The sequence below is a fragment of the Athene cunicularia genome (assembly GCF_003259725.1).
Source record: "Athene cunicularia isolate RWA chromosome 5 unlocalized genomic scaffold, athCun1 chr5_part3, whole genome shotgun sequence".
Classification (NCBI taxonomy): Eukaryota; Metazoa; Chordata; class Aves; order Strigiformes; family Strigidae; genus Athene; species Athene cunicularia.
The window spans coordinates 341991-355330 of record NW_020799103.1 but is presented as its reverse complement, the minus strand read 5'-3'; the positions used below and the strand labels follow the sequence as shown (position 1 = coordinate 355330).

The window sequence follows — 13340 nt, the reverse complement described above, 5'->3', positions numbered from 1 at the left end:
ACAAATTCTTTCCAGTTTATTTAAAAACACAGATTTTCTATGTAACCAATGGGTGTACTCTACTTCAGTTGTTTTCCTTAACAATCACTAATTTTTGTTTTCTAGTAAAAGAGTTAAACCTAGAAAGCATATGCTATACACATTATCATTTTGCAATAAGGAAGAATTCTCCCTGATGCGAGTAGGGTTTAGACATGCATAAGATCAAGAAATTGCTATTGAGAGCAGCCTGCCCAGGTCAGCAGTCACTTCTCATAGTTAAAAATTTAGCTGTTGGTTTTCCCTTTGAATTTCCCAGTTTATAGGGCAGATGTTGCATAATTTTTATGCGGTAGACCTGCTAATAATGGCTTATTACAATAAAAAGAATTATTTTATACTTGGTTAATTTTAAAATAAATGCAGAAAGGTTATTCAAAATGAACTTATCAATGCCCCAGAGTTCCTGTAAATTCTGTGTGTATTGTGTGAAAACCAGCTATGCATAAGTTACATATGCCAAGCTCATGTATTTGTCATTTGGGTGCAAAATCCCATTGTTTGTGGATTATTTGGATATACCATCTCTTCTGTGCTTTCAGTAGGGTGGTGTTTGGTGCATGCAGAATGGTCCAGGAGTTTCTGACACTCAAAAATCTGATAGATTGCTCTTCCAGGTGTGAAATGGGAATTTGTCTGTAAAGTTAAAGGGCGGTGGCAGCAGCGAGGATCTTCTGTCAGAACTGGTAGACTTGGCAGATCTGAAAGAGTGTTAAGTTTGTAAACTTAAGCGTTTGGAGTTAAAGAAGTGCCAGATCTAGGACTGCATGAACAACCTCAATGTGACCTGCCTGTTATCAATGATGCAGTTTTAGCGGTATACCATAGAAGGGATTTATTTATTAACAGAATCTTACTGCATTCTTTGCGTTTTGACTCCTACTCATTGAACAAATAGCTGTTCAGAGACTGGGGGGTTTTATCTTATTTGAGCTATGGATTCAAGCCTTCATTTATCACACACCACCTAAATTCTGCAATGCATACAGAACTGTACTGATTTTATCGTCAGACTTTTTAATGGTGCTTTTGTTCCAATGTTTGTATATATCGACCATTTTACATTATCTTTATAGCAGTTCTGCAAGATTAATAGTGCTATCTTCTTATTATTAACTGACAGGGGATGAGAAACAAAGGGAGATTAGGCCACCATTATCAAAATCATGGACTAATACTGGATGCTTAGCTTGGAATAACTAGGATATCTTTTCTCAGAGCACTTTTTGATGTGCAGAACAGTTCTTCTTGGATGCAGGAGGGAGTGCTTAGCACTTCTAAGGATACAGACTCAGAAGTGTTAAGTGTGGACTATCTAGAATTTGAAGAATGTAACATGAGAAAACATTGGTTTTGAACATTTTCCCAGGATCATAAAATAAACTGTATATCGGAGGCACAGTTTTAACTGCTGTTCACCTAAGTCTACCCAGGTTTTATTGTAGAGGTTCTAAAGATGAATCTGTAGTAAATGTTTGTTTAGAACTTTATGCTCTTCCAGTTTTCAGCAGCTGACCAGGGGACAGAAGTAGTAGCTGGAAACGTGAGATTTTGATCTATCTCTGTGGTTCCTTTGGTATCTGCATTGTTCAACAATTCTAGAAGTGGGTTTGGGGGATTATTATTATTTTAATTCCTAATACATACAGGAGCTATTATTACCTTTGTCTTATGTAAATTCCAAGTTGATAGTTTTGTTAATATACTTGTGATATATTTTTTTTTTTTTTTTTTTTTTATGTGACTTCAGCCTTAAGTAAAAGAAGCAGTGAATACAAAATTCCATAAAGGCCATCTCAGGAATCTTCAGCAAACTGATTTCTGAATTTCCGCACACTCTTCCATTACTGGGAACAAGTTATTAACCAACGTTGTACTGTAGTAATTTAAAAAAGAAGAGAAAACATATACTTTTCCCTTTGCTTTTGAACTGTAGTTCTTTTTTTTTTTTTTTTTCATGCTGCTTATGCATTTCTCTTCTGAGACCAGATTTAGTCTTTGGTTGTGGTGGCTTGCACTGCTATGGCCCTGGTCAACTTGAAGGAACAAATGCTTGCAAGGATTTAGGCTTATTTGACATGTTTTAAGTATTGCACATATTTAGTCTGCTCATTGCTACAGGAGCTTGTAAACATGTAGTATTCAAAGTACATATAAAGTATTTATAGAACTGCAGCCTCCTCAAGTCCGAGAAGCAAGTGATTTTGTTTGTTCTTAAGACTTACAAAGTCATGAAACGAATGTATTTTTCACAGGGGTGGCAAAACTTATATTGCTGCTACGGTATGACCTCTTATAAAGTTTCAAGTGTTCACAGGGAAGTTTATGGGATTAATAAATGAATAAAAAATACTGCTCTATAAATATTCTTTTGTAGGACTAAATATTGAATAATTTTTCAAGTAGGTGTAGGCAGAATATATGTCTGATTAGATAAAATAATGGAGAAATGAAATATATTGTGGAGAAATTAAAAATGTAGAGATATTCCAAGACACAAAAATTTTAGCTTCAAATCCTGACCTGTTATCCAAGTGAAACATGCATAACATGTCAATATATTCCTGTTGGTGCCTGGTAAACCCCGCTAAGATTATATTGAATACTGACTGCAAAGGAGCACATCTGCAGTTTGGAGAGTTTATGACATCTCCCTTGATATCTCTAGAGCTAGACTGATATCAGTGTGACCAAGACCTATTGGGTTTTCCCCATTTTCTCCAAATTTTGCAACCCTACAAATGTTGTCTTTAAATGAAATGAGCTTCTTGATTCAGATCATATTTCAGTTATATTGTTCTGTTATATATTTCTGGGTGGTTTTTTAAAAATATATTTTGTATTTCTTAAAAAAATAATAATAATAAAAAAAAGATATTACTGCTTTAACTATATGTTGGTTTTGTTTTGTTTTCTTTCATTAGTTTTGCCAGCCTGGAGGATGGCAGCTTTCGAAAGAGAGGAAACAGCCAACATTCTTTGTGGTGGTTTTGACCGATATAGACTCAGAGAGGCACTACTGTTCCTGCTTAACTTTCTATGAAGCGGAGATTAACCTGCAGGTAAAACCTTTACAATAAGTACAAAAATTCACAAGAAGGTTTCTAGAAACAAGAGATTAATGTTATAGTGGTAAGGATGTATTTTCTGTCATACAAAAATGTGTTTATTTTTGCACACAGACAAGCCAAAAACTATTAATAAAATTTCTTTTTCTCCACTTTTTTTTTTTTTTAAATGGGACAGCCAATATGGTGTTCCTTTCATTTACTTCCGTGTTTGACAGCATAAATAATTCTCATCTTTGTTCTAGGAGAAAGGTTTCTTAACTTCTGCTCCCTCTGCTGGCCAACTCTATCAGGCCAGCACAGGACAAATGTGTGCAAGTATGCTGTAACGTCTATACATATTTCTGTAAGTGCATTTACTGGCAAGATTTATGTGGATGTAAATGGCATGATAGAATAATTCTTCAGTTTTTAGGTAGGTCAGATTTTGGGTGTCAGCTACTTGGCAGTGTTTGGTTTTAAACATGTATTTAATTATTTTTGGGCAACCTCAGTCTTTCAAAAATAGACATTTTGTTTCCCATTTGATGTAAAGTACTTCACAGAATCTCTGGTATGACATAATACTTGGAATATTTAGAAGCTAGAACCTAGGGAAAACCTAATCCAATTTGTAATTGCAGACTGTCATTGTTATGTTTTGAAATACTTTCTTTCCCACATGAAAAATTAAAAAATAAGTAAAACCTTAGATTAAATAGATGGCTAAGTAATTTTTTTTCTCAGTGAAGAACTGTAACATTATTATTTTTTAAAAATGCTTTTTAATAATCCAATTGTACTCTATTTAATACTGGAGTTGAAGTGTTACCCTATTTGTAGAATAATTAAAAGATACAGTGTAGTGATAATAATATTGTGCTTTTTCTAGGCACAGTTGGAAGCCAGAGAATAATAGTTGTTCTTTTTTCATTAATGCTACAGTTTAGGTGAATATTTTTATAGATTATTAAAAGAAGTTAAAAGCAGGAATAATTAGATGTATTTTAGTCTTAAATTTTAGTGTAGATCAGCTGACATCTTCCTATTAAAACCTTTGTCATTATTTAATGTCTGTCATCTTTATTTTGTAAGTAAAGACTGACTCTATAGTGATTCTTTCCCAGCTGATAAAACCTTACAATGGCTGACTCTTCCTCCACTCTATGTATTTCATAACATATACTAAATTTAGCAAACTTGTTATTTATCCTGTGGTTTCTAGCAGCTGCTTTTGATTCACTATCCACATCTTTCAAGTAATGCTCATTGCAAAACATCCAGTATTAACTAAAAGGCTTTTTTCTTATATTGCCTAAGTATTAATACAAAAAAACAAAATTTAAAAAAAAAACCTGAGTGCAGCAGGATGTTGGTTCTCATAATGCCATTCCTGGCTGTGTTGTAAAGAATGCATATTTTTCAGATGAACTTGCTGTGGTGAAATTTATTCTATGACTGCATTGTTTATAGCCAAACTTCCTGTTTCTTTCTAAAACCCAAAGAGAATAATTGAACGTGCCCTGTTACATGGTCATTAGACAAGAATTCAGCACATGTACGATCTGTAATGAAACATAAGCTTATGAAGCACTGGGCTATGAAAGTAATATTGATTTAACCATTCAGATGCATGCCTCATTTAACAAACAGTCCATGAAGCATACTGTCCAGTACTTGAAATCTGGACAGTACTTTTCACAGTTAAATACAGATCAGGGTTGGGTTGGTTGTTTTTTTTTACTGAATGATATAACTCACTGAGACAAAATTAAGACTGAATTTCCAAAAAAGAAGAGTTACTTCTTTCCCAGCAGGTAAACCTTGCTGATACATGAGATTGGTCAGAATTCAGCTAGAGCAGGTTAGATGTTTCACTTGGCAGAATAGTCTTCACAAAAAACCTGGAATCAGGCACTTGGAAGTTTCTTTGGTTAATTAAACTGCGAAGTGAAAACAAACTGATTTCTGAGCTTGTAAGTGCTTGAAGAGAACTAATGAAACTTTTTTGAGCCTTCTGTATAATAATAGAAGAATCTTTTTGACACAATTAATCAAGATGGATCTGAGAAGGCTACTTACATTATTCTGGTTCCCTTCATTCCTGCTTCAGCTGTTGTTCTGAGATAAGTTGTGAATAAATACTATCTGAAAAGTCAGGAGATTGTATTCACATGATAGATCTAGATGGTACTCATGATAAGGTTCAAGACTAATATAGCAACTGTAAAAGCTCTATAGTCTTCAGGAAAAAAGAATTCACCCTGGTGTCACAGAAAGCCCTGGATTCAGTTTAATCTGTTGGCAGTTGCATGTCATAGCAAGTTTTCCAGAGAAAAGTACAGGCTCTAGTAATCAACTGATGGCCTATTTTCAACTTCCTACGCCTGGATAGAAAATAAAACGCTGTTTTTATTTCTTGATATCTACAAATCATCCTTTGCATTGTTGCAGTACTGTTGTTCTGAAATGACCCAGAATTTATTATATGCATGGATGCTGATCAGTTTGATTGGTGATCAGCTCTTGTAGAGTTGTGATGGTGTATCAAAAAAGTCGATGCTACACTTTGTCTCCATATCTGTACTCATGAGGAAGGTAAACACATTCCATTAAATATGGGAATATAGCACCAAGCGAGTTCTGAATGCAGGTGATACGGCTTTGCCATGTAATCCTTCATCAGTTGTTCTGTTCTATGATGCTAGTCTCACTTAATTGTCCCAGTAACATTTGTTAAAGCTACAAAAGGGTATGTTCCTCATCAGAGATTAAAATTAAGCATTTGGAAGTTTGACCTTAACGGGCGTCTGAAGTCTGGAACGTGACTAGAGGCAATCTAATAATGAATTAACAATGGTAAAGCTGATGTCATTTAAAGACTTCCTTAGCATGTTTCAGAGCAGTTCTGTGTGCAAGATTTTTGTCTCACTACAAGTTCCTACCAATAGAAAGTGTGTAGAAATCTGAGATACTGCACCAGCTTCTCCTTCCAGCTTTTTAATGTCTCCAGCATATGCTTGGTTTGATCCATGTTTCTGTGTGGCTTAAGGTGCCATCTAGATGCTCTGCCAAACAGAGCTGGATGCCATATTGACTTGCATGTATCTACAGGAATTAGAAGGAGGAGAATAAGTCAAAACATCCCTATTTTCTCTCACAGTGCCTTGAAGTGTTTTTTTGTTTGTTTGGTTTGGTTTTTTTTTTTCTTCATTACTGTATTTTGGTTGTTGCTGTGGACTTCAAATCTCATTGATTTGAAATCTGCTTAAAATCTGATTGATTTGAAGAAAACGTTGTCTATCATCTAAAAAAATAGTCTAGTGGAGCTTATTTTGCTGCTGACTGACGCCCAAAACTGTTGAGCAGCCAAAGAGTATTCAGAAAAAAAATCATAACTTACATCTATGAAACTCATCCATAAAACGCAGTTACTCTCTGTGTGTAACTTTATTAGCTGTAAAAAAATGCATATATATGCACACACATATGTATGTATAGTTCTGTGCGGTGGATAAAACTTTTGCTAAAATGAGATTCTTCTAACAGAAATTTCTGGATGTTACCACTTAGCACAGAAAGACTTGATTTAATTCTTTTGACTCAACAGATACTGCTACTGACCTCAGCTGTGCATCTTACCAGTTGTACAGTTAAAATTGATACTAACAACGCGTGGAAGAGCACCATAGATAGAATCTCTTTTTTTTTTTTTAAATGTTGACTCCCATCATTTGGGAACTTAATGGTCAAATCTCACGTTGCTTTGCACTTGGAAAGAGATTTATCCTCTCTCCCCAACACCACCATCAGTAAATTAGAAAATTATTTATGACAGTAACTGAGCCTGTGCATTTCTTGCACTACAGAAAATCTGCTCAATGACATCAGCACAAAACCCCAAACATTTGTTTATAACAATCTTACTACAAGTTTGTATAATTCTTGTGTGTTATCTTAAGCATATGTATGTTAAAAAGTTCTGATCACAAAGTTAGTAAGATGAAATATTTGACTCTGGAAAGTTCACATAAGTAATAATTCACAAGTCTCCTATTTCCTGCCATTCACATTCTCCTCTTCTCTCTGCCCCCCTGCAAAAAGAGGAAAAAGAAATTGTAAAAATCCCAAACCATAAAATGGCAGATTCACAGATATTTCCTGACTGCCAACAAAATGACTTTGTGCTTCATATAGTTCTAATTTTTATGCTTGGACTGGAGAGTTGGTGATCCTGGCGTGTTAAAGCATATGCCACCTGATGAGTCACTGACACTGAGGTTTTAGCAGAGGATGAGAACACTCAGTTGTACCCTTTTTGGAGCGTTACATCTGATCCCCCTGTGGATATTATATTTGCATGTTATTCCTAAGATGGAGTTAAATAACTTTTTGTAAATATCCCAAGTGTTAAATTTTTTCTGAAAGTGACCTCTTACGGTCAACGTCCTGAAATGTATTTTGGAAAAAAACCTCTCAATTTTTAAAATAATGTTTAATATAGTACATCATCATCTTTAAATATCTCCTGGAAAATGGATCATATTGATAGCATACAGAGATTTAAGTAGTGCTTTATTTCCCTTCTGCACCTGTGTGAAGAGAAAGTTGCAACTAATATTCTGTATGATGAGGAATGGACTTGTATTTTTAGTGTCTTTTTATACATTTAAGGTCCTCTCTAGACCAGAATTTAAATTTAAGGTGAGAACAGTTGTAGAGAGGAACGCATATTTCCATCTTCCTAATAACTCTGGCAGTAAATTCTCCTGGTCAGTTTATCCCCTGGCTCATGCACTTGAACACACATCCCCAGCTTGAACTCATGCTGTTGTGGGATGCAAAAACTTGTTTTGGGTAAAAGGTGTTCTTTCCCTCTTTACTCCTGTGCTGTGTTTACACGGTGTCCCCAGGTCTCAGCTCACAGGTTAGGAGGATACTGTCTTTTAAGCAGAGACTTTGTCAGTAGAGGTCAGGTTAATTTATCTGACTTTCAAACAGTGATAATACTAATTCAGCAATTCATTGAAAGTCTTTTCAATGCGTTTTCCTATATGCAGTTTAAAGGAATTAATTAATTGACTGTATTTTAATGAAACAAAACAAAAACCTGTGTATGTAAAATTTTGCCTTGGTGTACTTCCACATATACTGTTCTATATTATGTAAAAACCATTAGTTAAAGTAGGGTATGAATTACCAACTTTCATAAGCTAATTTCATTTTTGCCATCTTTCCTGCTTATGTTTATTAGGTCTCTGCTGTGTTTTCACCTTTGATTAGGTGTGTAAAATTTGAAAGAGTGAAATCCATGGATCAAGTTTGCTGCCTTTGGGAAAATTCAGAAAGATTTAGTAAGCCCTAAGCTCTGAAATTACTATTTACATATGCATTGTTCTTGCTAAAGACTTGTTACTGTAGTTGTCTAACATTCCTCAGTGCTCAGGTTAAGGCGTTGAAAGCAGTTACACAGTGCTATTGATTGTTACCCCATGACATTTCAGCATTTATGGGGCAACTGCAATAGCATTACCCTGGACCACCCAGATCCTCCGGGGTGTGCGCAGCCTAATGGCCTGCTCCAGAAATGCACTTTGGCCTGTGCCTGCATAAGCTGGACCAAAAGGTGGAAAGCGTGGTACGAGGTTACTGTTGTTCCAAAGTTCTTTCAATGTGTTTAGATGATAATGCATATAAGCACCCCCTGGAAATCTCCAAGTGAGGTGCATTAAACAGTAAACATTTAATAGGTGCTTGTGGTGTAAATTTTGTGTAATATTGGAAGGTGCAGTGCAAACTCATTATCACATACAAGTACTCTGAAGCTTCAGTAGTATTCAGGGAGTGACTGAGCTGACCACTTACAGAGACTCAAGGTTACTCTATTTGATAAGTTTGCAATTTTTTCATAATTTTCTCGTTGGTCCTTTTTTTAGTTGGTAGAATCCCTACAGTGCATTACTACGGTTTATTATTCTGTTTTGAAATTATTAAATCAAGATAATGGTTCTCATGCTGATATAATTATCCCATGTTTAGCTGCAGTGGTATGATTCTGTGCGTAGACAAGCCATGAAGTACATCTGTGCACCTGTGGTTTTAGTTCAGTACAGTGGATAGTAGGCAGGGTGTAGATCTGTCTTCTGGAGACAGTCAGCTAAGTTTATTTTAACTTTTGTGCATGTGTTAGAATTTATTGGATACATGCGTTTGTATAATCTGAAAAGTAAATAAAATGAATTGATGCTGAATGTTTTTTGGCCTTTGATTGTTAATAAACCAGCTAAGAGTGTATTTGGCTGCAAATAAAACCAGCAGAGACTAAATCACATGGAGAGAAAGGGATCTGTCCCAAATGAGTAATTGGCATGAGATTACTAAAGCAAACTTCAAATAACTTTTCTTAAAATAGGAAATCATGCGTGGTCTCTAAATCTTCTTTGCTGGGCAGTTAGTAAAAAAACAACAGGCTTGCTGAACTTGGCACAATTTCAGTGCAAAACTTTGCATAGGGCAAACTGGTTTTGACAAGTATAATGAAGTGCTAAAGTTTTGTAATGAGATGTTCGTTCGCTCCGTAGGACTGGATGAATTCATAAAAGCACAATTTTAATTTCACTTTCTGTTCACATTTGATTTTCTTTGAGTTTCAAATAATGCCTGCCAGCTTCCAGTAAAGCTACATCTAATACAAACTTTTCTATTAGTACCTCAGTTTAAATTGATTTTCCTCACTTTGAGATGAAGATAAACCTAGTTTTACTCTGCTCAGTGTTAATCAGAACTAAGTGCTCTGACTTGAGCAGCATGTGCCCCCGGAGGGGAGGTGCACTGTCAGCATGCCTGGAGTGTCCTCCTGTCTGAAGATGAGTGCAGCCTCTGATAAAGGCAATTCACAGAGGTGCTTCAGAGATGCAGGAGGACATAGTGGTCCAACTGGGGCAGTCAGAGCCAACACTGGGCAGGCAGCTGATAGTCTTGGAGAGGTGGATCACAGTTCAGTGTTGCTTTATCTAGGAGCCTTCAGTGTTGGAGATTTGATAAATGGCAGATTCGGTCACACATTTTCAAATATTAGGATGCACATGTCCAAGTTCTGAAGACAGGGATGAAGAGACAGGAGAGGAAGGAAAGTTATGGTTCATGTGTGCTGTAAGTCAGCTGCATGTTTATGGACCAAATACTGATGTGTTCTCAAGATATGCAAGTCCCTTAACATCAGCTACATTTTAGTAGTAGGGAGAATTTTTTTGGACTCTATTAGTAGGTCATTTTAATCTTTAAAAATTTACTTAATTTCCAAATGTAGATTTTGGCTAGATTGTTATTTTTAAGTTAAATGTCAATATTTAGAAGCAGAGCTGACATCCTAAAATAATATGATTGTGTGGCAAAATTACACTCATAAAATGTTTAAGAGGAAATGCTAAAGTTTGTTGGCTAGATCAGAGCAATGAATATTTCTGTTAAACAGAAAAAAATAAGGTTGTAAGTAAAGTTGGCTGCTGTAATTTTTCTTGGCTGCCACATCCGTTGCCTGTAAATGAGTTGCAATTCTTCACTGAAGTAGCACAAAATCAGTCACCTTTTTCTACTAAAAGCTTTAAGACAATTTCTTAAGCTGAAATTGAGGCTTAGACAAAAATGTCTGTTTACATGCTGATTTTCCACATGCAACATTGTCAGTGTCAGACAAATGTAACGGTATGAGAGCTTGTACTTGTCGTAGCTGTTGTGGAAGTGGGTGGGTGGGAAACAGAAAGTTAGGTTTTGTAGTCCACTGCCACATGAAGGAAAACTTGGAGTGTGAGATCAACCCTTATCAGACATCAGGTAATCCACATTTTTTTATACCTTAGACATAAATCCAGAGAAAATTAAATTAATTCATAGCTACAAAGAGCTATTTACTTGTTATGTGGATGCTGTAATTATTTTCTCTATTCCAAATATCTGAGGCCAAGTCTGAAACCATGAATGAAATTTAAGTCAGTTTATGGTTTGGATTTGTATAAATGGGGGTGGTGTGTGTGTCCTTAAAGTTTGTTCTGTCAGAGAGAAAAGAAAGAAGGGACTCAAAAATAAGAGTAATCACTTAATGGAACTGACTGCCTTAGGCTTAACCCTTCATTAGAACTTCTTGTATGTGTGATTTAGGTATCAAGAGAGAATGAATATGTTCTCAAAACTGTTACCTACTAGTGAACACTGAATGTAATAATGTACTGTAAAAGTTATACTGTTTCATAATCTAAAGAGTATTGTGAAGCTATATCATTAAGATGCATTCAAATACATTGCATCAAATGCTTGGAACACCGTAAGAGTTACCATTTTGTGTCAGAAAGAAAAGACATCTTGCATAGAATTTTGTCTCTGTGGCTGATTAGGAGTGAATGTCTAGGGAGCAGCAGAGGAACACAGCATAATGTCTCCATGGGTGATCCCTGCTCTGCCTCTACAGTCCAAGGACCAACTGAGCTGAATATGCCTGCTGCATGCTTAGTAACCTCTGGGAATTTCATCAGTTGTCCAGTCTTCGTGTGACCCTGTATGCATTTTTGTTACTAACACTATGTGCCAGAAGAGTTTTATAAGTTAAGTAGCCATTAGTTGAAGAGCTACCACCATTTGTTTGTTTTGAACATATTTCAGTTTCCGTTATGGTGGTGGTTGTTTTTGTTGTTCTACCTTAAGACTAACTGTGAACACCAGTTTACTTTGGATTTGGTGGTTTGGTCTGATTTTTCAGGTGCCCAGTTCATACATGAGGTTATTGGTGTCAGCAGTAAAAAGTAAATAAAGAATAAAACTAAACAATAAGAATAGGACCCAATGTAAAGGACTTCCTAACAGTTTTGCTGTCAGGTCAATTGGTTGAGCTTTTGTCATGTTTTGTGCAGTGTTACTACTTCTGTTTTGGCAAGGCAGCACACAAAATAGCTCCAATAAAATTTTTTTCTTACACTCTGATGCTAAGCATGGAAACTAAACACTTAGGCTGTTCTTGGCTTTACGTCATCTGAAAATCATAATTTTCAACCCTGGATATATGTTTGTGATCTAAAGCAAACAAAATGAATTGGGCAGAAAATGTCAAAGGACTACTTCATATTCACCTCGGTACCTGCTTAAGTTTTGCCCAGTGGGGTGTGTAGCACGTTCTGAAGAAGCAGGAGACTGTGATGAAGTTTTGAAATGGTATCAATCCGATGTTATTAAGCCAAGCCTGTGTGCTCTGTATTTATGCTTTCATAGATTTGCAGTCTTCATTTCATTCCCTTTAACAACTCCCTAAACTGGCATGGGTGTTGAAGTGGGAGAGCTACGTGACTGCTTGTCACTTACTCCATTAGAATGTGTAAATCATTTTGCCACAGTATCCTCTGTATAGCATATGAAGAAAATATTTAATGTACATTTCAGTTTTAAGAAATGTTTTGCTTTTAATTGATAGCAATTTACTTGAGGAAAATATGCCATATTTTATTATTAAAATTATTTTTTGTTTAATACTGGAATTTTTCTTCTAATACCAAGCTTTCAAACTCTTTACCTCCTTGCAGTATACTTGGTAAAAAGCTGCAAACCATCCTCAGTTGTTACACTTTTTTTATACATGTAGAGAGGTTTTTAAAGCAAAAGGAGACCAATTTAAAGGAAAGCAATACCTTATTTAGCAATATGTGTATAAAACCCACAAGTATTTGATTTTAACTGTATCTATGAAAAAATATATTAAAAATTTTTCTAGACATTGGATCTGGGGCATCGTGCCTGATCTGTTGGTAGGTAACTCCAGTTGTCTGTTACCTTCCTCATTAAAAAATGCTTGAAATAATTAGTCAGTTTGTCTAGCTTGGGCCTAGTGCCATATATATCCCTTGGCTAAACTGAGGAACAAATAGTTCTCAGAAAACAAACAAATAAATAGCAGAGTAATGATGAGCAGTGCTGATCACAGTTAATTTTTCTAAACTGTTACTTATCAGTTGGGATTAATGTTGATTTATTTTTTTTTTTTAAATTTGGTCATGTGAACATTAATTATTGAGTGAGATTTTTTCCCAAATGCTTGCCCAAATGCATTTATTAATTCAGCTCCTTTTATTGACCATGTTCCTAAACAAGCGGTTCTGTTAGTTCAGTTACTTGTTTATTGTATATTTCAGTTTACCCATGATTTTAGGTCACAGATATGTTAAATGGAAACTTCTCATGGGATAAGAAGAAAGGCAAACGGTTGAAATATAT

General features: G+C 35.5%; 1 protein-coding gene across 1 annotated transcript in view; it reads left to right on the top strand.

The window, feature by feature from the left end:
• Nucleotides 1-13340, top strand: part of SBF2 (SET binding factor 2) — a 198857-nt gene that overhangs the window by 52831 nt on the left and 132686 nt on the right. The window contains exon 3 of the mRNA XM_026850676.1: nt 2964-3101. Within this exon, the coding sequence (XP_026706477.1) occupies nt 2964-3101 (138 nt within the window). The remainder of the gene's footprint in view (nt 1-2963; nt 3102-13340) is intronic.